General features: G+C 43.8%; 1 protein-coding gene across 4 annotated transcripts; it reads right to left on the bottom strand.

Annotated features, from left to right (window-relative positions):
• Positions 1-1,123: 1,123 nt before the first annotated feature.
• LOC109996351 (carbohydrate-responsive element-binding protein) lies at positions 1,124-23,191 on the bottom strand. 4 transcript variants are annotated; one of them, XM_065962881.1, is made up of 17 exons: positions 22,692-23,191; positions 20,618-20,724; positions 18,705-18,787; positions 17,861-17,950; positions 16,664-16,705; positions 12,168-12,333; positions 10,751-10,831; positions 8,132-8,283; positions 7,449-8,022; positions 7,298-7,371; positions 5,523-5,793; positions 5,300-5,409; positions 4,362-4,484; positions 4,119-4,246; positions 3,530-3,653; positions 1,606-1,735; positions 1,124-1,518 (listed from the first exon to the last, which is right to left on the bottom strand). In XM_065962881.1, the coding sequence occupies exons 1-17, from the start codon at positions 23,039-23,041 to the stop codon at positions 1,355-1,357; spliced, it is 2,769 nt and encodes a 922-aa protein (XP_065818953.1). In that variant the 5' UTR covers positions 23,042-23,191; the 3' UTR covers positions 1,124-1,354. The 4 variants fall into 4 exon arrangements, 3 of the variants coding, with proteins under 3 accessions (XP_065818953.1, XP_065818954.1, XP_065818955.1); XM_065962882.1 differs by having other exon boundaries at positions 5,523-5,790; XM_065962883.1 differs by having other exon boundaries at positions 7,449-7,997; positions 8,137-8,283.
• Positions 23,192-23,577: the final 386 nt, after the last annotated feature.

Raw genomic sequence — 23,577 nt, 5'->3', positions numbered from 1 at the left:
TGTTATTGAGAGACATGCTTCTCACACATGCGCAAACAGGACCTGTGGACAATGCGTTGATGGAGAGATGTCAGAGTGGAGCTGCTACAACAAAGGGGGGAGGACCACAGCAGTTGGGGCCCCAGGCAAAAATGTACAGGGGGCAGCTCCAACTAGCAGTCATCAACATTATGTTGTAAAATGTATAACTTTGTCATTTCCAAACTTAAATATGAAGAACAACCAAAAATAGAACAACATGTAAATAACTTCAAGTATACCTTTGAAAATCGCGCTCCGCTGAAAAGCCAGTGCTCGTGGCAGCATTCAGTCATTTATTTTTATATTTAGTCGTCATGATCCGCCCTTATCTCCTCTGTCTTGCTTTCTTTTTCACACTCAGATGGAAAATTCCTCTTGGTGGCTTTTATTGACAAACTTACATGTAGGTTTTCATAGGAACATTGCTTAACCGGCTGCACAATGGGGGTGAGTGCTATTGAATGGCCCCCTAAGGAGGGAGCACCTGCTGTGGATTCAAGTTTGTCAACCCTTGGGGGGCCCCTACTGGCCCAGGGCCCAAAGCAGTTTTTCTGCCTTGCCTGTTGACAAGCGGCACCTCTGCTGTTGGGGGTCCGGTGTCCCTCAGCAGTTACTCAGGAGTGACCTGCAACCTCCCCAGCAACCAGGCCAACTTCCATGCTTTGGTACGCACCCGGACTTCAATCAGTGATCCTCCGGTTCCCAATGGAGACTGAGAAATAAGTGTGTATACCCTGCACTACAGCACTGATTGTAATCATTCATCCATCCATTATCTATACCACATTTCCTGTTCGATGTTGCGGGGGACGGGAGCCGATCCCAGCTGTCATTGGGAGAGGCCGGGTTACACCCTGGACTGGTCGCCAGCCAATCACAGGGCTGACATACAGAGACAGACAACCAGCCACACTCACATTCACACCTACGGACAATTTAGAGTCAACAGTTAAACTAACGAGCACAGGGAGCAAATTACTGATTGTAATGAAATAATAATAATAATATCATTATTATTGGTAGTAGTATTCCTTGTAGTAATAGAAGAGAAAGATGTGACTTAGAGATTCATTTTGAGCGTGAGAAGAAAACACACAGGATATAATAGAAGTATTTCAAACCTTTATCACTATTAAAGCAAAGATCACATGTAGTTTACAACCTCTGCTTGTATTGTTTTACATTCTGTTTGCAGCTGGTGAGTTTTATTAGAATGTGATTTTAACTGAAGATCTCTCGGCTGAGTTTTGAGTCATTGTTAATCCTCCCACAGGTTTTCCTCCGATGTGGTGCGTGGCGTGTAATTTGCTGTGGAGTCCGGGTAAGTCCACTGTCACATCGGGTGCATTCTGTCCTGGATTGCAGGCTGTGAGGAGTGGTCCAGGAGAGCAGCCGGGTCACCCTGGGTGACGGCAAGGGTGGCCTGCTCCGGCAGCAGGGCGGGGTCTGTGAGGATGGCCGTGGTGGTGCTCAGGAGACGGAGTGAACTCAGAACCACTTAGAGAAATAAAAACACAGATTAGATAGTTACAATAAGTATACAGGTTAAGTTCTGCACTGAGGGTCCTGTTGTTCTGGACTCACTGGGTCTGAGCGCAGGCAGGGAGCAATGTTGGTCCAGCCAGGACAGAGTGGACCGGCACAGGTCCTCCACACTGGCAGTGGACACCATCCCATTATAGGACTCAAACAGTGGCTCTATGATGATACTGAACTGACACTGAGCTGAGGAAAGAAGTCTGGCTCATTCGAATGTGACACAAAAGAGACCATAACATAAAGAAATCCCTGTCTGAAGGTGACAAAGCTCTGCAGAGTGTGTAGGACGATATGCATAGCAACGTTTGATTACATATTTAAAGGGACATATTATCAAAGATTCCTTGTTGTAAACAGATTGCTGCAAACTCAGCAGTATTTCATACTTTCCAGATACCCTCTCCTGAGCAGAAATACAGACAGAAATATTGAAACACAGGTTAAAAACAAATGCGATGATGGGGTGGAGAAGGCCTCGGCCCTAGCGGTTACGCCAAGCCTTCATTTACGGAGGATTTATGGTGCGATGCATCTGATCACTTAAGACCGAACTTTCGAGTAACTGGTCTGGTACGTCATCAGAAACGCCCCTCCTGAAGTCTAAAGTCCGACTTGGAAATTCAGAGCTACTTCAGTTGTATGGGTTAAAATCCAACATGGCTGCTCCGTGCATCAGCAGTAATGTTTGAGCTGTAACTTTTGTGTTTATCAGGAGTAAAAGGAGTGTTTTCAGTTGTGCATAAATAAACGTGAGGTTCACTTCTGAGTATTTACAACAGCAGCAGCTCAGACAGTAAATAAGGCAATTTGTGAAATGCAAGACTTGCAGGCTTAAGGCCATCTCCAGCAACGTGGGGAAGAAAAAGACTCGCCAGCAGCTAGGCTACGTGATGTTAGAGCAACCAATCTTTTTAATGATTAAAACTGTCAACAAGCATCCTATGCCTTTAATTTGGTCATGTGTTAAAAATGAGAAAAATATAAGAGTTCAACCAAGAATCCTTTCATGGAAACTTTAGACGAAACACTGCAAGCGGCTCAGGGATTCTCGTTATTGAAAAGCTGTTTGTTATTGGAGAGACTAGATAATGAGCAGTCAAACAGATGGTGAATGCTGCTGTCTGTAAAGAGAAAAGATCCTCTGGACATTTTGATGTCTTTAATTTGCGGTATCAACATCAGTTATATAAACGCACAATCGCCTGTGGAACCATAGAAAATACCTTATTATTCAAGGATAGTAAAAAAACCCTCAAGGTGTTTTTGTGCAGCACACAGAGATGATAAAATCCTGATCTAATCGTCTCACCATGCCTCCAAGATAACAGCTGCAGTAACAGATAAGGGGATCATTAAGTTAGAATTTAGGGGTTAATATTAGAGACGCACCGACTGAGGAAAATCAGGGCTGATACCGATGTTTGTTTCATGACTTCTTTTTTGGTGTCAGACTCCCACAATGCACCATTGAGACTCCCCACCTCCTTCAAGAAATCCCTCAAAACTCACCTCTTCAACATCGCATACAACCACTAACTCCCATCTTCCCCCCCTTACAGTACTTCTTCATTGTACAGTCCTAGTCGTTTTTGTTTTGTTTGTTGGTTGTTTTTTCTTGTCAAAGCGTCTTTGAGTATCTAGAAAAACGCTTTATAAGACCGTTTTATTATTATTACAATGTCTGGGTTATCGTGATTTACCAAGTGTGCTGTAAAAACAGAAGCCTGGTTTAAGGGAATATTTTTTGCTGTAACACTTGAAAACACAATTTCACTGTAGTTTAGAGAAAACCATCTGGGAAATTAAACAGAATTTGACATCCCTCCAAAGTCTGAAAAAGCAAGCTGAGCTGGAATACAGAACCTCAGAGGGGAATAGACGGGTACACTCAGAACTCGTTTTTGTTGTTGTGAATTCATGTAGAAGTGTGATTAATTAACTTGTATCTGTTTGACATTCATAAGGATACGATCCAGAACTTCCAGTTTTGCAGCGTCTGAGCCCGGACGTACTCTCTGAACTTCTGCCTCATGTGGTCGAAGCGCTGCCGTGTGATTGGCACACCAGTCGCTGGGAGCTGCTGCTGACACGCGCTGCATGAAGAGACACAACGGGTCAACAAGGCATTACAGTGTGTCCTCAGATCAGCAGGTAAAAAGACAAAGTTTCTCTCCATTCTTATTCACTTGCTCGTACAGAACTCCGTCTGAAACTTGAGCATCTAAAATGTGAATTAAAAAAGCCTTTTCTGGTTGGTTGCCTTAACCTGCTTCCTCAGAATCCCACCCAAAGTCAGAGGAAAGAAGCACCAGGAATAATTAAAAAGAAGCAGTCAGTCTTGTTGCTGATGGTCTGCTTTGCTTTTGTAGGTCATACAGAGGGATCATGATTTACTCTGGACTGTTTCTTTAACATTTAAAAACTCCTCGCACTCAACTGGAATTTAATCCACCAAAATACACAACTAATCCGAGTGATATGCATACATTCACTTGTGGCCATGTAAGCACACACACATACAGTACAAAGACATGTTGAGTCTGACTAAAAGGTCTCACTTGATGGCAGAGTTGAGGAGCTGGATCTCCTCTCTGAGTCTCTGCGCCTCCTCGTGCAGCTGGCTTCTCTCCTGCTGCATCTTACTGATGTACTCTGCCGTCTTCTGCAGGGTGGTGGCTTTACTGATCTGTGAATAGAAATATTTTCAATGTATATGCTTTTCCAGTTATTTTCCGCATCAATTCATCTGCTCTCTATTCATGCACCTCTATAGTGCAGCTGTACATCCCTTCACACAGTACCTTTATACTTGGCTGCGAGCTGAGTGTCGTCACCAGATTGTGTAAAGTGTCAAACCCCAGTTTGATGTTGAATCGTCTCTTCTGCTCTGCTGAGATGTGAGTTATCCTCCTGGTCTCTGTTTGCTGCAGATAACACAGCACAGAAATGTCGCTTCACTTCACAGTCAGGATGACATGCTGGGTCATAGTTCAGTTTCCTACAGCACTCATTTTCACATAATTAGGACTCAACATTAGACTTAAAGGTAGAGTCAGTAGCTTCAAAAAATAAATAAATGAAAGTAAATCTGCTCCATCGTCCCTTCTGGGCCTCCATACATGTGTGGTGGTGACTGTGTCTGCAGAGACTCTGTCCTCTGTCTGGATTTTACTGTTCTGGTTTGTTTTGGTTGACTCGGGACGTTTCTGGGCGGAGCCGGTGTGTTTCCTCCAGCCAATGACATCGCAGCAGGCGAGTTCAGGAGTGGATACAATTCAGTGATTGGACGCGATTCAAACCGACGAATATGACAGATGCGGATGTAGTGGCAAAGAAGAGAAAATGTACTCAGGTAGGCAAAACGCCAGGCAGATAGAACTCTTGAGTTGTTTTCCACGCACAGACGCAGAGTTGGCAGCTTCCTGTTGGACAGGAAGGAGCCGTACACCGGTGGTTAGCTTGTGCTAGCTTGCTTAATTCTCGGCTTTTCCATTAAAACAAATGTCATATTCCCAGGTAGCTTGCAGTGTAGGTACAAGCAGTAAACCTTCACGCTGCAGAGGGAGTGGGCTTCTGGTGGCGATGAGCCCGGGAGGAGGGGCCTAATTTGAATGCTGTGAAACGAACATTGCTACTGACTCTAACTTTAAAATGATTATATTTATATCTTACAAATATCAATCTCTCAGTGATCGTTACATAGATCTTTGTATTGTAAAGGAGAGAGAGCGTATCCTACCTTTTCTTTTTTCCCGTGTCCTGAGAAGACTGAGTGTGAGGCCTCGGGGTTGGAGGCTTTATCTAGCGGGTTTGGTGGTGATGTTTGACCTGGATGTCCTGAAAAACTAACTGGAATAAAGATGGATACGTTTCATTCTATATGCAGGTAAATATATGCACACAAACCTTTGTATGCACATTGTTTTGATATGCACTTCAAAGTTGGAGTATTGAAGGGGTACCTGTTAAGCTGTTCCTGTCTGTGCCGTACAGCTGGACCGGAGACAGTTTCTCAGTCTTGGGGATGAGGAGGGTTGTGTTGGTGTGTGTCGCTCCCTGGGTGACCAGGGCAGACACCGCCGAGCCTCTGGAGGTGCTGGTGTGAGGTCCACTGTGACCCAGGGGGGCACTATGGCTGTGCAGAGGGGTCAACACGGGGATCCCTGCAGACCAACTGGGTCCCTGCTGCAGCTGTGATGAGGCTCCTCCAACATGCGAGCTGCTGCTGGACTGCTAAACAACACAGAATCTCTATCAGGGGATTTATTGTGGAACCCTAGTTCAGATCAGTCCTGGCAAAAAAGCATACAAAGCCAGTATTCAAAAAGAAACAAACCAACACTTTCCATATCTCATGGGGTCCCCCAGGGTTCAGTTCTGGGTCCAACACTGTTTTCCATTTACATGCATCTTCTTCCTCAGTCTGCTGTTTTTGTACGGCCCCGCATCTACGTGATGTGCATTTAACTTTTTCCCATTTTCCACTTTTGGAAACATTATCCGTAAATATAACGTCCATTTTCATTGTTAAGCTAATGACTCACAACTTTATGTCCCGATGACCAGTCAAATAAAGGTACTGTCCTTCAGTGACTCTGAATCTGAATCTGAAGTAACTGTCATTGTTTCCCCAGAAAAGAGAAATCAAAAAATTACACAGCCCAGTGAATTAGAAGGCCAGAAGCCTTGGTGTTGTTTTCAACCAGGACTTTAGTTTTGAGCGCCAGGTGAAGAAGGTTGTCCAGTCCTGTTTTTATCAGCTCAGATATATATCAAAGGTCAAATCACTCATGTCAGCCGTAGATCTGGAGAAAGTCATTCAAGCTTTTATTTCCTTCCACTCGGACTGAAACTCACTTCACAGCTGTCTCAGTCAAAAATCAATCCACTGCCTTCAAACAGTTCAAAACTCAGCATCCCGGCTTTGAACAAGAAACAATAAATGTGCTCACATCACCCCAATTTTAGCGTCCTCTCCCATGGCTGCCTGCTGATTTTAGGATTGATTTTAAGTATGACTACTCCCTATCTTCCTGAGCTTTTATCACCCTATGAACCATGACGCAGTCTGAGCTCCTCTGGTAGGTGCTGGTTGTTCCAAGGTCCAGTTTGAAACTAAAGGGGGGGCAGGGCTTTTACTGTCTGAGCCCCCAGACTTTGGAACAGCCTGCCAGAGAAGATCAGACTTGCAGAGTCCGAACCTCGTTTTATTTCTCTACTCAACACAAAGGACAGTCTTTTACAAGAAGGAATTTTTTCCTTTAATTCCATTTATCTGTTTGCCGTTATTGCTTGCTAACCTCTTTTATCCCCTTTTCAGACTGCTTTTTTCCATAACTAAGCTCAGCCGTCTTCAGGACATTCATATTGATTCCACAGCCGGGTAATATTGGTGTCTCAGTCTGTGGGTTCACATTGCGTTTCGGTGTTGCGGAAGCTCCCTATACACACAAACAGATAGACATGCACGCACGCACACGCAGCGCTGCGCTCCCCCGCTGGCTGGCTCATACCGTCGCGCCTCTGTAACACCTCTGATACTACCTGATACTAAGACAGTACAGAGGGGGGGTTACTTCGTCCCCCCAAATCACCTCTGCGACATTCAGAATGAAACCATCACAGGGACGTAATGTGGGGCGTCACAGGGGCGTAAATACCGCGGCTTGAAACAGCCGTCTGAATAAGGCTTCATTATTATCATCATCAGATGATATGATACTAAAGACAGGCTCACCGAGGAGCTGGGAGATGAAGACCTCTGACCTCTGGATGTCACTAGAAGAGTATCGAATCCTAACGATGGCTTCCCTGAAAGCACAAACACAAAAAGTTAAACATGATCTCTCACTTATTATGAAAGATGAAACAGGGACAGAGCGACTCACGTTCCCTGGTGCCGGATGACAGCAGTTCAGCGAGGCAGCTCGTGGGTGCGGGTGCAGTGGACAGGGGGCTGGACGGAGCCGTTGGGGGACCAGCTGTCCTCGCTCCTCCCGTCTTCTGCTTGTGCTTCCCTCTGACCCCTGAAACAGCCACCTGCTCGGGGACGGAGAAGCAGTGGGCTGGGGCGTGGACCGGTTCGGACACAGCAGCGAGGTAACTGAGAGTGTGGAAGGGGGCCTGGGTGTATGAGTCCCCTGTGTGAGGGTAGCCATGAGCCCCCACTGTGGAGGCAGTGTGGGTGATGACAGTGGGTGTCAGGCTGCTGGTTGAGAAGTAACCAAACTTGTGGCATGGCACTGGGTACAGAAAGGGAACACTAGTAGCAGCAGTCTGCTCCATGCTGCTGGTAAACGCTATGGAAACAGGCGGATCAGGGTATGACTGATGTCCGTAAGGCACTGTGCCGGTTACGATGCTGGATGAGTGGTATCCACTGCAATCGTGGCCCGGCCTGCTCTGGTCTGACTGGGTGCTGGATGAGGAGGGCTGAGGTAAAGGGTCAGACAACAGATTGGGCTGAAAAATTCAGATTCAGCGGTCCTTAATGGTTATAAACCGGGGCACTATAAGCTGCATATGAAATACTACTGCAGAAAAAAAGCAGTAAGGCCGGAGGAGACAGTACCTGAGCCAGCTGAGTGTCGATGAGTAGCTGAGGAGTTGCTACCACGGGGGAGGGAACGGGAGCGAACGCTGTGCTGGATGAGCTCTCAAAATAACCACAGTCAGCGAAAGCAGTCTGCTCAGTGGGCTGTCCCCTGAAGTTCATAAAGATATCTGAGAAACAACAAACACTGTTGATTAGAGGGTAAATAAGGCATAAAATTATTGAAATAATTGAAAAATTTTAATAAAATACAGCTAGATTTGGGTAGAATAACTAGAAAACTGTCAAAGCCACTTCCCAAATCTCCCAAAACAAGAGAGTTGAGAGTTGTGAGTAAAAGCCTCGTCTTTTTTTAGCTAGCTCACTAGCTCGCTTTGGGCTAGTTGTCAGCTCGTGGGCTATGATTGCAATGGTCGAGGGTTCGCAGAAAGGCATGTATTCCAATCATTAGGTGTGAAATGATTTGATGGAGAATTACAGCTAACAAACACAAGTTTTTTTTTTCTTTATCAGATTTTTTTTACACCTGACTTCTGTCAGGATGCAGGGACATTATAAACCAATATTGCCACCAGTCCACATTCTAAACATTGTAGAGAGCTGTCTCCCCTCGCCCCCTCCTCTCTTGACTCGATGCTCACACAGGTCACCATGTGGTGAACACTGAAGCTTCAGTGTTTATCCAGCTTTGCATCAGTCTGTAAACCTTTCTGTGTTCTAACCTCTCTCCATTTTTCAAAAGCATCTCCAATATTGATCCTAGTTTGAGCACGTTTCTGCTCGTGGAGCTTATTAGAAACATGCAGAGGCTTTTTAGGTCGGGTACAATCACTTCTATCTGAACCACTTCTCTTGCCTGCTTCCATCACTGCAACACCTGTTGACCTGATAACTGCTCTCATATCTGTCAAACCGAGGGGCATCCAAAACGGCCGTGTGGGGGTGCCTTAAAACCGCCTACCTCCTCTGGTCCAAACAAATCCAGAGCATTCAGGAGCAGAATCTAAAGTTAGAAGGAGGACATACTGGCTGCTGCATTGTTGTCAGAGAAGCCAGCACTTCAACATAGCATGTTTCCTTAATGTCTGATCATATAGTAAGGTCACTTTATCATTTCACTCACTACACATCTTACAGATTGCTCCTTTAAGAAATCCTGCAAGGGCTAACTCAAACTGTCCCTATGTGAGTCCAGCTGGGAGAATGGATTTGTCTCCAAGAAGACAAAGAGAAAAGGTTTATTCAACCACTCCTTGATTGTAGGACTATTATACTATTTGTAAAGAGTTCAGGTACAGTATTGTAAGTACTATTCAATCTGTCTACCACCTGTTAGCACTCATACTTTTGGGTCTCTGAAGCTGTAAATGGATGAAACACCTAAATTGTAGCAGATCTTTATTTGTGTAAGAGCCAACCATATGTTGTCAACAACTGTTTGTTAGACAAAGAGTCTACATCTGTTACGTATACGAATCAGTGTCATGTCATCTTTATTGTTTTATAGTGTATGTACCCAAATAGAAAGGAATTTGTGGGTTGCAACTTCTTACAGAATATAAGCAGCACTGTGAACACTGTTAATTTGTAAGCATGCATGTTTGGTGAAGTTATCTGACCTCGGCCGATTAAATGGAGTTATAATCTACAGTCTGTTTCAAGATTTCTTCATTGGATTTATACAGCAGAAACAACCCCCACCTAACAAGTATGAATCTGAAGAATACCAAGTTCAGTTGTATGCTTAAGTCAATGACATTTCAACATCATGTCTGTTATAGATAAAGATCTGTTATTTATGATAATGGTAATCCAGTTTGGTATAAAACAAAGCACAGAGCGTCAATTGCGTCAGAATTAACATTTTAAAAAAAACCTACCATACTGTTTGGGTGTTTCTCTTCTTGGTAAGGAGAAACTTCTGACATAACATGATCTGTATTTCCATTTAAAAGATTCACAGAACAAACTGTATATATTACACTCACAGCAATGTCACTCTGACAGACTCTCTCTCTCTCTCTCTCTCTCTCTATCTCTCTCTCTAGCGCGTTCTCTGGACCTTGTGACCAAGAGAGAGACAGACAGCTGATCCCTAAGGACGCTGTGAAAGCAAACAGCCTCCCTCACACACACACACACACACACACACACACACACACACACACACACACACACACACACACACACACACACACACACATTTGCTTCACTGAAACTGACACAAAGGCCAAAACAAAACATCCATTGTGCCTCTGAGCAAGGACCTGAACTCCAACCTGCTTCCTCCCTCCTATCTGCAGCTCCTCAGCTCCACCTACTGCTTCTTTGACTCTGAAAAGGAAGGCAGCCCTGGAAGGCTAGTACCCCCTGCCTCTCATCCTATACGGACCGTATTATTATTATCAACTATTTGTGTCCTGTGCTCCTGTGAGGGACTTTTAGTTTGTCTCAATTTTGTCTCACAAAGTGGTAGCAATAAGCTCTTGTTGATGTACTGCCATTCTATGACAGCATGTGCAGATCCCACTGCCAGACAGACAGACAGACAGACAGACAGACAGACAGACAGACAGACAGACAGACAGACAGACAGACAGACAGACAGACAGACAGATATAAACTAGTTAAGAGTACCTGGTATGTCCATGAAATCCTCCAGGTTGGGCTGCAGTGGAGTCAGGCCTGGCTGGATTATATCAGCATTGCTTGTGTATGCTGAGGAGGAAAAGAAAGTGATATCAGATATATGAGAGAGAGAGAGAGAGAGAGAGAGAGAGAGAGAGAGAGATTTGTGTCTGAGTGCATCCGTCAATATGTCCTTTATTGAGTGTGGTTTTCTGAAAGGTCATCAATTCATCATGGGGAGTTTTCTTCTTCATTTGCTCATCATCGTGACTTATACTCGCAGTAACTGTGTCAGTGGCAAAAAATCTGGTAGTCCCTGACTTTAAGTTTTCTTTAACAGAACTGAACTGGCTCAACATTTAAGGGAACGTCCTTTCTGGATTTCTTTGCTAGCATTAGATAAGAAGATCAGTATCACTCCTACACTCACTAAGAAGGCTTACTTAAAGTCAGGGTTGGTAATTTCCTCCATATACACTTTTTCAGATTTTGGTTGAAGTTGTCTTTAGGTCCTGACAGATATTAATAACTCATGTTCTCTGGAAAAGGAACAAAGAAAATCTGTCCTCTGTATCAGTTTGTAAGTCTGTAAAAAACGTTGACCAATGTCTGCCTCCCTGTCTTCCTGCTCGTTCTCTACCACTTGCGTGCACGAGCCCACACTCAAAGCGTATCACCGATGATGGAGTTTATACTGTGAGTTTACTTACCGCTGAATGAGCGTGAGGGGCGTGGCTTTAGAGGGAGCACAGAGGGAATGCTACTTTCAAAATCATGCTAGTTTTTGAAAAATGACCAACCCTGCATTAGACAACTAAAGCACATAGTAATGACTTTTACTACTCCTTATTCAAAATGATCGACAGAAAATAAAATTGAGATATTTACAAAATTCATGTCAGATTTCAAAAATCTGGTGGGGCACATGCTCCTGATATTTCAGGGGTGCTGAAATGAAATGTAGGCGGGCTTCTAAAATGACCTTTATGTCACTTCTACGATAACGTTCAGCCCTAACTCAGGGTCTCATTAAGCCACAATAGAAACCAGAACTCTCTCTGATGTACATCTCCTTTGATAAATCTTCTTTTCTGCTAAATGATATGTATGAATGAATTAAGTTGCCGAAAGCAGAAAACCTGCAATCTGAAAATATTCATTTGAATTTCTTCAGAAATGGTTCGTTACAAAATGTTAGCAGAGTTCACTAAGATGTCTCTATCACTTTAAAAAATAATTATGAGTGTAAAACTAAATGATGGCTCTCCGCTCTGTTGAGGATGGCACAGTGGGATTGGAAAAAGTCTCTCCACCAATCCCAACACTAGCACTGACTCTTCTTTATTTAAAACACAGTCAAACATTTTGATGCTGCATTCGAGTCTCAGCTCAAAGTCCCTGAAAAGTCAGAGTGCTGACTACTCACTGTTGTGTCGGTCGCTGGCCCAGGGACACGGCTTCTGCGTCATGGTGAACAGGGTGTCGGAGATGTCGGACAGAAGGCAGTCCAGGTCAAACATGTGGGCCTCCACGGGTGCGGCCTGGGGCTCCTGATATGACCACTTCTCCAGCTTGGCCTGACAGATTTGACCCTGGAGGACATCAGCCGAGAGTTTTGAAATACTTCAAAACAAAAAAACTCTTCAAATCAACTTTCAGTGACAAAGTGGATCTCTGACTGAGCCATCAGAGGGCTCCCTAAAAGCAGGACTGAAAACAGAAGAATTCATTGACTTTGGTTCTCCTTCTCTGACAGGATGAAAAGAAGTACGACAGTGCCAGCTCACTATAACACCTTTTACATCTACCAAAGACAAACTACACAAACAGACAGAATGAAAGCTGCTGCTTCTGATCACATTCAAACACAGCCACAAATATTCATTTTCCTCAACTTGTTCTTCCAGTAAAAACAAAACTTACAGCTACGAGGCCTCAAGACTTGTGTCTGTGATGTTTGGCTTCCCCCTGATCTTCTCGTCTTTACCCTTCTCTTCTAAGTCTAACACCATATTTATAGGGAAGCCCGGAGTGAGCCCGGAAACTGTGTCGATTACGTCCAAGCGCACGACGACATCCCTCCTCATAATTCATTCATTTTACTTCTCCATTCATTTTATTTGAAGGAGAGGGAGAGTGCAAAAGTCGAAATGAGGTGAGATTGTTTTGTGAATATGCGTGTGTGTGTGTGTGTGTGTGTGTGTGTGTGTGTGTGTGTGTGTGTGTGGGCACAGTCACTGATGACTGATGCAAAATGCAGGTTTGACACATTGTTCAGAAACACTAGCCCCTTACAGGTTGATCATTATGTCTCTTTTGTTCGTTTCTTTATTTTCAAGTCTCACCGTTTCACAAAGAGCAGCAGCCTTTTGTCCCCGACCTAATTCTGTCAGTCACGCTCACGTGCGGGCAAAAAATGAGGCTCCGGCAAACACAGACGGCTGCTGCCTCTGTGTCAGTGGCGAGAACAATATATACCTTCTTTTCAATTTGTCCCTTCCGCTTGGGATGATTTACATTTTTAGGGGGGTTCCCTACAACTGTAGGACGTATATAACATGACTTTATGTTCATGGAAAAAAGATGATGGGAGATGACTTGAGATGACTTGGAGGTTTGCAGAATCTGTAAGGCAGAGAAGAGGTAAGGACGCACGCACGCGCGCACGCACACACACACACACACACACACACACACACGCACGCAGAGAGTCATTGCTGTTTTATCTCATTTGGGGAACAGTAAGGTTCTTCTTCTTCTGACTTCTTTCTGTTTTGTAAATTCCTCTGGACTGGTTTTCATGGTGGAAATAATGAATGGGTTTAAGCTGTGTTGCACTGGGTTGTCCGATTGTTCTTGAACGCACCATCACTGAGGTGTGCACAGAGCGGGTGCTGTGTCTACCTTTAAATGACGTGACAAGACTCAGGTGAAGCCGGCAGCTGAGAGAGGACCCGAATGGACGCCGACTTGGAAGCTAGACAGCTGACCCACCACACCCATGAACATGAATGAAAGCAGCCTTTTATCTTGTTTCGAGATCCAAAACCGCCCTGCCCCTCACTCCTCCCCTCAAGATCCACAAACTCTTAGCTTTGTGTATCTAATAAATAAACCACTCAAGCTGATTTCTCCACAAATAAAACAATTCCTGCAGAAACAGTACAGTTAAAAACGTATTAAGAAAGCCGCCTGTCACAGCAAGGCAATCCCCCGCTACTCTCCAAAACCACCCTCTTGAGGACGCCATCTCCTGGAGGTTTAAAGTACAACAGGTCACACCTCCCTTTTAAAGGCCTTTTCATTGTTTTAAAGAGAGTGCCACTGAGTTATTCCTGTTTTGTTTTTTTGCTATGACTGCTTCCATCTCTTTCCAAAGAGCAGCTCACACCTACACTTCTTTGAGTCCATGCAGCTCTCCTCCTTTGCACAGATTTTCAAGATCCCCAAATGTCACCCGGAGCTCCAGAAAAACTGACCCTGGACCAATAATCATGACAAACTTTTCACAACAGCCAAACACAAACCATTCACTGACGTCATGTTGACTACGTCCACTTTTTATACACAGTCAAGTGACTTTTGTCAAACAGAAAAAAACATTGCGTGAATTGAAATCCATCCACCAGTTGGACAGATAGACACTGGGGACACGAGTTGAAAATGAGCAATAGCTATATACTCTTTATGCAGCACATCAGTTTCATGCTTTGTATTGAAATTATGTTAAACTGCATTGTCCCTATTAAAATGAATAAATTCAAATTCATACTTCCATCCAGCATCCAGAAGCAGCTTACAAAAACTTTTCTTATGAACCGAGACATGTCTCAGAGGATAATAGGAGCTGTGTTTGCTCCCCGCCTTCAAAAAAAGAGCCACCAACATCAGCTCGAGACGCAGTCTGTTGGTCCCCCTACCGTCTCAGAAGAGGTACCGCACCATTAAAACCCGGACTAACAGGCTGAGGAACTGCTTCTTTCCCCGAGCTGTAGCCTTCATCTCCACCCTGAAAACACCCTCACAGCTCAGAGGACTGTTTCTAAATGATGGAGCACTACTGCACTTTAAACTCACTGCAATAAGGTCACTCACACTGCAGTTATGATTGTCAGCATCAAAATCGGCAGGGGGAAAGGAGTTTTTTTAATCAATTTACTAATTTATTTTGTCTTTTGTCTTTTCTTTTTTATTAATCCCCTCTTAAATTTGTTTTTTTATTCTTTCACCTACCGGTTAGGCACACACACACACACACACACACACACACACACACACACACACACACACACACACACACACACACACACACACACACACACTCTCTCACACACACTCTCTCACATACACTCTCACACACACACCCTCAACATACAATGTTACAAGATGTAATTAGTTCGCTGCTCCCTTTACTGGTAACAAATTACAAAAAGACCTGAAACTTAACGAGCCTCTCTGATTGGACGCTTTTGAGAGGAAGTTAATTGAGTTGGAGGCGGACACATCTGGCTGCAGATGTTCTCCCTGATTTGTTTGTGGATGATTTTGGCAAACATTTGCGGCTCAGATTTTATTATCTGTGTCTTTTAATGTCTAAAGATGTATTTTTGTATTTGTGTGTTTGGCTGCTCGTTGTTTGTGTGACACTCTGTTGTTCTAAAGTGTTCACACATGTTGTCACGTCTCCCACATACAGTAGTATCTCTCTCTTAGGTCAGGTCCCTCACCCGCACTGTTCTACATCACTCAATAAAGAAAATCATTAAATCAATAAATAAAAAAGATAAAAAGTGGCCCCCCTTCTTTGCACGAATAGGATTGTTAATGTGTTTATATGACTGAAGCTTCATTTTTAATAGAAAATAAAAGTCAGATTGATTCTTTAAGAATTCAAAAACTGTCATTAAGTGTCTGACATCAACATCACAGAAGTAATGCGGTTTCACTGAGGAGCTTTTTCCCCCAGCCACAGACGTAATCTGTAACCTGTCAGACGAGATAACGTAGAGACATAGAGACCTGGTTTAGTGACCTTTGACCTGTTCACTCTGTGCTGATATGACCTGTTTGAAGAGCTGCACATTGCACGATCATATTCCTCAGCACTGGCTTTGCTTTTTGGTTCTGATTTTTACATTATCTTGCAGTAAGTAAAGCGTCCTTAGGTTCCTTAAAGGATGCTTAAAACATTTTAGTTATCATCATTATTGTGTTAAAATCTTGGCTTCCAGTGACAGCAAAACTGAGAGCGATGTTGCACAGTTGACTGCCGGACTGATGATGACACAGTGGCACAGTTGGCTGTGGCATGCAGGTCACATGTCATGTTCTCCCATGAATACTGTCATGTATGAGGAGCTTCTCCAGGGTCCCTCCCTCTCTTTACATTGTTCCTGATCCTGTTTGTTTCTGCCTCAGTGACGTCACTGTCAAAACTCTTTAGCCCCTCCGCTGCTCAGATTTCACACAGCGCTGTCTGAAGTAGGTCAGATTTGATTAAATGACATTAAATTCTGCAGCTTTTTCATTTCCACTGATGATAAAGAAGCCTGGAGGAAGGCAGAGGTATTGTTGCTGCTGGCAATCAATACGTGTCAATTGCTGACAAATGGCGAGCCATGACGCAAGTTGTTTTGCACGTTTCTGTTTTGTTTTTTTCTCCACCCCCGCCAGCATCTGTTTTCCCCCTCTAGTTAACTAAGCCACGTGCTAAAAATAGTGGCTTGGGTGACTTTGTTGATCATATGTTGAACCACATTGTAAAGTACACAAAGCCAGAAGGTCACACACAAACACTCTCTGAAGCCGGGGTCATTGGCCAACTTCTGTTCTCAGCGGTCAAAAATCAATTCTGACCACAATTTAGTTTTTATCTAAAAGTAAAAGCAAGAAAATAAAACTAAGGCAAGTCTTTTCACATACCTCTTGTAGCATTGAGAGAATATCATCCTTCTTTTTTTGGAGCTGCGGAAGAAAAGAAGACAAAATGCGTGAAGTTTTAGAGAGTCACTTCAGTTCAGTGGATGCTAACATTCCTTTATTAGCATTAAACAGCTAAGAAGGGTTCTCGTTATTTTACACAAGTACATAACTGTATATCTAAAGTTTGGCATAATGAAGGTGCATATAACCATAAAAGTTGCAGAAATCATCACAAGAGGGAAAAACATGTATGCAGAAAATTTTATGACATTCTGTAATACACTTGTTAATAAATCAATCCATGCATCCATCTATCTATACCGCTTTTTCCCTTTCAGGGTCACAGGGGGCTGGAGCCAATCCCAGCTGTCATTGGGCGAGAGGCTGGGTTACACCCTGGTCTGATCGCCAGCCAATCACAGGACTGACATGTTGAGAGAGACAACCAGCCACACTCACGTTCACACCTACAGGCAGTTTAGAGTCAGCAGTTAACCTAAGCAGCATGTCTTTGGACTGTGGGAGAGAGCCGGAGTACCCGGAGAGAACCCACACATGCACGAGGAGAACATGTAAACTCCACACAGAGAGGATCCTGTCAGACAGGGATTCAAACCAGGAACCTCCTCACTGTGAGGCAACAGCGCTAACCATCGTGCAGCCCTTCGTTCATAAAGGTTACTACAGAATAACTTGTAAGTGCATGTAATGGTGGACACTAGAGGAAGACTTTGACAGGAAGACTCGTGGCTTTAGCATCAGGGGAACAGTGAACATCTATTCAAAAGTGGATTCTGATTAATGTTGTAGAGTTGGAGATTTTTGAGAAGCTAAGTTAAAGAGACTTTGACATGCTGGTGCGAGAGAATTTGTCCTCTGGGGACCTTGAAATATGTGGGTTCATGTCCGATCTCTGCCCTTTGCTGCATGTCATCCCTCCTGTCTCTCTTCAGCTGTCCTATTCAATATATAGAAAATATCCCCTCCCAAAAAAGCAAAAAATAATAATAGTATTATTCACATATGCTTCACTCACTTCCTACAAATGACAACCTGCTCGTGGCTCTAGAAAAGTATGATTCATCCTCTGGGGACCACAAATGTCTCTACAACTACTAATCTCAAATGAACCAATAGATGAGGATGTATATCAGTGTGTACCAGTCAACAGTGTGCTTGTAAATGATGAGTGCTCACCCTCTTCTTGTAGTAAATCCTCCACTTGTGATACTCCTTGATCACCACCTCGATCCTTCGCTTCCAGTAGCTGCCCTCTAATACGATTGCCTGTTGACATGATGCAGAAATGCACGATATGAAATCAGGAATCAGGAACAGAGAACACAAAAAAGCGAAAGTTCAAGAAGCAATATGCAACTCTGACCCTAGTGTTTAAAATGTGTACTGCAGTCTAAATTCTAAACATTGCAGAGCGCTGCCTCCCCCGCCCCCTCCTCTCTAGAGTCGATGCTCACACAGGTCAACATGTGGTGAACACTGAAGCTTCAGTGTTTATCCAGCTCTGCATCAGTCTGTAAACCTTTCTGTGTTCTAACCTCTCTCCATTTTTCAAAATCATCTCCAATATTGATCCTAGTTTGAGCACGTTTCTGCTCGTGGAGCTTATTAGAAACATGCAGAGGCTTTTTAGGTCGGGTACAATCACTTCTATCTGAACCACTTCTCTTGCCCGCTTCCATCACTGCAACATCTGTTGGTTTGACCTGATAACTGCTCTCATATCTGGCAAACCGAGGGGCGTCCAAAACGGCCGTGTGGGGGTGTCTTAAAACCGATTACCTTCTCTGGTCCAAACAAATCCAGATTCAGGACCAGAATCTAAAGTTAGAAGGAGGACATACTGGCTGCTGCATTGTTGTCAGAGAAGCCAGCACTTCAACATAGCATGTTTCCTTAATGATCATATAGTAAGGTCACTTTTTCAAATAACTGCCAAATGAGATTGGGAAAATGTGTAGCTAAAGAGCAGCCCAGACTGTTAAAATCAAAATTATATCCTCCAATAACTCTTATCACTCACTTCAGGTTTCCGATGAGCGTCTGCGTCCGAGCCCTCGAGGGGCGTGACAAACCCGCACACCGGGATCTTCCTCTTCTCCACATCTAAACACAGCAGATAGAAAACAGATAAATCAGAGGGGATTCTGAACTGGGTATATCCTATGGAGACTGAATAATAAGTGGGTATACTCCATATATACCTGAGTACACCCTGCATCACACCACTGGTAAAGCAACCCAGGAACTGCAACAAACTTATTTTTCAGTAGCTCTAATAGCCGCTTGGAGCTATAGGCCCAGGAGGTGAGGCTAACGCTTATTTAGAGACAGGACAGTGGACAGAGTCAGAAATCAGAGACAGAGAGAGTGGGGGTCGACGTTCGGGAAAGGAACCACAAGTCAGATTCAAACCCAGGCCGTCTACATGTCGTTCCCCACTCGCTCTCTCTCTCTGATTTCTGATTCTACCTACTGTCCTGTCTCTAAATAAAGGCATATGAATCCCAATTCCCAGCTACACAAAGACATGTGGGCAGAGCAAGTAGGCTTCAAAATAATCAGAGCTATGCAGTGCCTATATGGTGCCCAGCCACCAAACAAGCATCATATTGTAGTTCCAACTTTGACCCTACCCTTTTCCTTTTCTCTTGTGTTTTCCCACACCAATTCAATTAAGTGTCAGCCGTCAACAAGTCTTAAAATACTTTTGCAACTTTTTCATATCACTGATTTCAACTTCAACACGAGGTATTGTTGTTAGCTTAAAGGTCACATATTACACAAAATACACTTCACCATGTTTTTCTAACACTAATATGTGTCTCTAGTCTGTCTACAAACCCCCCAATGATGAGAAAAGTCCATCCTCTCCGTCTTTTGCCTGCTCCACTTTTCAGAAAATGTGTGCTCAAACAGGCCGTTTGGAGATTTTCCCTTCATGACATCACAAAGGGCAGTAACCCCTCCCCCAGGTGGGTGACACTCCCACAGCTAGGTGTTTGTTCTGCCCTGAGTCTGCCTTCTCAACGTAAACAATAGGACATGGAGCAAGAAAGCCCGAGTCCACTCAAGCCCTTCCAGAGAGGGGGCGTGGTCAGACACAGCTCATTTACATTTAAAGGTACAGACACAGAAACAGTCTGTTCTGAGCAGGGCTGAAATAGAGGGTTAGAGGGTTTATAGGAATGATCAAATACAGGATCAGAGTGGAAGAAACTTCACAGACATGTTTTGAGGAGCTCTGAGTTTATTTACACTGAAGAGGAGGCGAATATGTGACCTTCAAGCCCACTCAGAATGCAGCATTCAGACTGAAATATCCTCTGATGATGTTTCCTTTAGTTTACTGTATATTTAAATTATGTGAAGTTGAGTCTTTTAGTTTAGTTTAATCGTTTATTTGAATCAGGGAGAGTGTACAAAAAAACCAAAACATTAGTCTCAGAAGAGAAGAGATGCTTTGTACCAGATTTAGCTAGCTAGCTAATTTCCATTTGTTGTCCCTGGGCAGATGATGGCAACAGCAAAATACAAATCAACCAGTCACACACACACACACACACACACACATTTCATAAGAGAGAAGAAAGACAATTTACAGATATTAAAACATTATGTACAAGTTTCCCTGAGAGATCTAACAGGTTGTCGAGATGACACATTAATGCTGACAAGACTGGTTCCTTAAAATCAAAGTGCAGAAGTGGGTGAAAGTGCAGAAGTTTGTGCAAAGTTTAAGACTAGTTGGAAGACTGTTCCATTCTTTCACGGCTTTAAAAGAAAAAACAGATTGTGCTAAAGCGGAGCCACGTTTTAGAGAATTCCTTTTGCGTTTGGGAGTAATGTCCTTCATTTTGAGAGAGAATAAGTTGAAGAGATGTGGATGTTACAGGTGCAGCACAGAGAGAAAGTGAGAGGAGTGTTTGGACTCACACTGGATGAACCAGGCTCTCCAGATGGCGTTGTTCAGACGGATCTTATCCCTCCACAGCAACCGTAGACCCTTAAAAGACTTCCACTTAGGAGAGACGATCTTACCGCTGCAAAAGCAAAAACAAACTCAGTCATATTTATCAAATTCTAAGCATGAGGAATTCTTTATTGAAAATGGAAAATGCATGATGTAGTGCTTCATGTCAGACATGCAGAAATGACTTGTTTGTCTTCAGAAGAAAATAGACTCAGTGGAAAACAAATTAGAAGCTTCACTTCCTCAGCCCTGTTAAAATCTACACTGCATGATTTTGACTAATAGTGCCCCATCAGTTCATTCACCAGCGCCACACCGCCGGGCTGTTTGCACTCTTTGCAGTGTCGCTCAGCCGGCTGAGTGCAGAGAAGAAGCCTCCTAATGAGAGGTGCTCCGAGAGTTGCTAGGAAGCCAGAGGGTTCTTTTTTCATCCCGCTTTTAATGGAGTGACATCGCTGCATGTAACACTTTCCATAACAGGCAGCTTATTACAAAAAAAAAAACATGTCAGAGAAGGAACCAATCAGCACGAGTGATTGATGATAAGTCCTGCAGCTGAGCAGCAGTTTGCAGAAACAGCCTACCTGCTGCACATAATGCTGAAAATAAAGCACAAAGATGCATTTAAATACAATTTTAAAAATGTGATTTGCGGGATTTGTTCTTGTTTTTGTGCACTTTCACATTTTGGATCATTGTGTACTTTGATACTTTGGCATTTTGTCCCTGAAACTTGAGTGGCATTTAAGCCTTTCGATCAAAATACAATTTAATTTCAAAAAGAGCCATACAGAGTTGATATTCCTTTAGTCGGTCGGCTGTGGCTCAGTGGTAAAGTCTCTCAGCTGAAAGGTCGGGCCTTCGATCCTCGCTTCTGCATCCACATGTCCGATGTTTCCTTAGGGAAGACACTTTACCCCAAGTTGCTCCCGCTGCTTCGTCTGCGGCGTATATAAATGTGTTTGAATGAGATTCGTTTCTTCTGATGGACTTTTAACACAGCAGCCTCTACCATCAGTGTGTGAATGTGTAGGTGTGACCTGCTGGGTAAAAACGCTTTGAGTCGTCAGAAGACTAGAAAAGAACTAAACAAGCTGAAGCATATTTACCATTTAATTGTTCATACCTAAATGTTCAAACCTGTCATAAAAATGTAAATGTTGTGTTGGTAACAATGCCTGGCTCTGGCTCACACTCACTGGGTGGAGATGTGTCTTTAGGGCCAACGGTTGATAGCAACTGTGACAAAAACATTGATAGTTTCTTTAAGGGGAAAGCGATCCTGGAAGAGCATCTCTGCTGCTTCGTCTGAGCTGCTTCGTCTGTCATGGAGCGTCTGGTCAAAACTTAACGTGTCCTTGAAAAACAATAAACTGCCAGATCTGATGTATTACTTTTCTGATGTAAAATGCACACCTAGAATGGTGTGAAGTCAAAGTAATGTGCTGACTCTACAGAAAAAAAAACAAGACAGGGGCATAATTTCAGGCTCCTCTCTCGGTTACATTATAATCTCTTCAGTGCTGCCAACTAGAATCAAAGTCCAGCTTTCAGTGAAGACTTTCCAAGCTGTTGCGAAAGAGACTGCAAAATCACTCTTCTGACACAACTACAAACATTACAAAACAATGTTAAGCATCTGTTTAAAGTGAAGGGGTTTGTGCAAGGTAAAGGTAGGCCTATAGTTCATAAAACATGAGAATGATGGACTTCAGAGGAGAACTCTGCAGGACTGTATTCATGCAGGTTCTTTATGTTGTCATAGGCTTATCTTTTGTCTTTTAAACATAGTTCTTATCTTAAACATCGACTATAAAAGTAATTCTAATCTCTCATATCTCCCTTTATCATGACTCATGAAGGCTAAGGAGCCTCATGTGTTTGCTGTTCCCTGTAAATGAAGAGGAGTCCAGCCTCAGTTGAAATGGATCAAACTGGACATATGTTGTTCAAAGGGCATTTCTGCACTAAGCAGCCAAACACTGACATCGGTTTCCCTCCTGTCCCCGAGTAGCCTACTGTGTGAGAGTGACCCACCTGTAGGCCAGGGACATGCAGTCAAACAGACGGGTCAGCGTGGGGTCGATGCTGAGGCTCGCGGCGCTGAGCGGCCCGTACCGGTACGTCTGACACCACGTCCTGTTCACCGTGTCAAAGTCATATCTGTGCGAGCCTCCGCTCCTCCTCCTGCGCGCCGTGGAGTCACTGTGGGGCGACGACACCATGAAGTGTCCGCTGTGGATGACCTGAGAGCCGGGGAGGGAGTGCGTGGAGGGGCCGGTACCCTCGACCCGGGCGGGTTCACCTTCCACCTCCGAGTCCGAGTCCGACGAGTCCTGCTGGAGCTGGCTCTGTCCGGACGAACACACTCGCGCTTTGCCCGCCATGCTGCGTTTCCACACCGTGTTGTCGGACAAACTGTGAACTTTCTCTTCGACTGACTCTCCCTCCTCCTCCTCCTCCTCCTCCTCCTCCTGCTTTCTTCAGATACTCCAATATTTCCTCAAACAAGAGACGCGGACTGCAGCGAGGCCCCACACCTGTCAGCAGAGACAACTGTGACCCTGCAAAGCTCTGACACAGTGTGTGTGTGTGTGTGTGTGTGTGTGTGTGTGTGTGTGTGTGTGTGTGTGTGTGTACTGTTTTGTAAGAGCTTAGTACTATCATTATGGCAACATGCTACAGTAGTAAAGTCCTTCTTCCCACCAGAAAGGGGTAATTGTTAATCCACCAATCTCATAATAAAGTTACGATAACTACAACTAATACTGTTTGTTTTTTGTTGTTTTTTTTAACCAGGGGAAACAAACTCGTTGAGATGAATTATTAAACATTAAAAGACACAAAATGACAATTTCAAACAGCAAACATTTGTCAACAAGCTCACAGATACATCATGTTGTAGAACATCTACAACCATGTG

This window comes from Labrus bergylta, chromosome 14 (assembly GCF_963930695.1).
Source record: "Labrus bergylta chromosome 14, fLabBer1.1, whole genome shotgun sequence".
Lineage (NCBI taxonomy): Eukaryota > Metazoa > Chordata > Actinopteri > Labriformes > Labridae > Labrus > Labrus bergylta.
The sequence above is the reverse complement of the archived record's forward strand: the minus strand, read 5'-3'. Positions and strand labels throughout refer to the sequence as shown.

Coding starts and splice junctions, on each gene's coding strand:
- LOC109996351 (XM_065962881.1), bottom strand. CDS start 23,041: ATGGCGGGCAAAGCGCGAGTGTGTTCGTCCGGACAGAGCCAGCTCCAG. Junction 17,951..18,704: donor ACGCTCATCGGAAACCTGAA/GTGAGTGATAAG, acceptor TCATGTCAACAG/GCAATCGTATTAGAGGGCAG. Junction 8,284..10,750: donor GGATTTCATGGACATACCAG/GTACTCTTAACT, acceptor GTTGTTTCTCAG/ATATCTTTATGAACTTCAGG.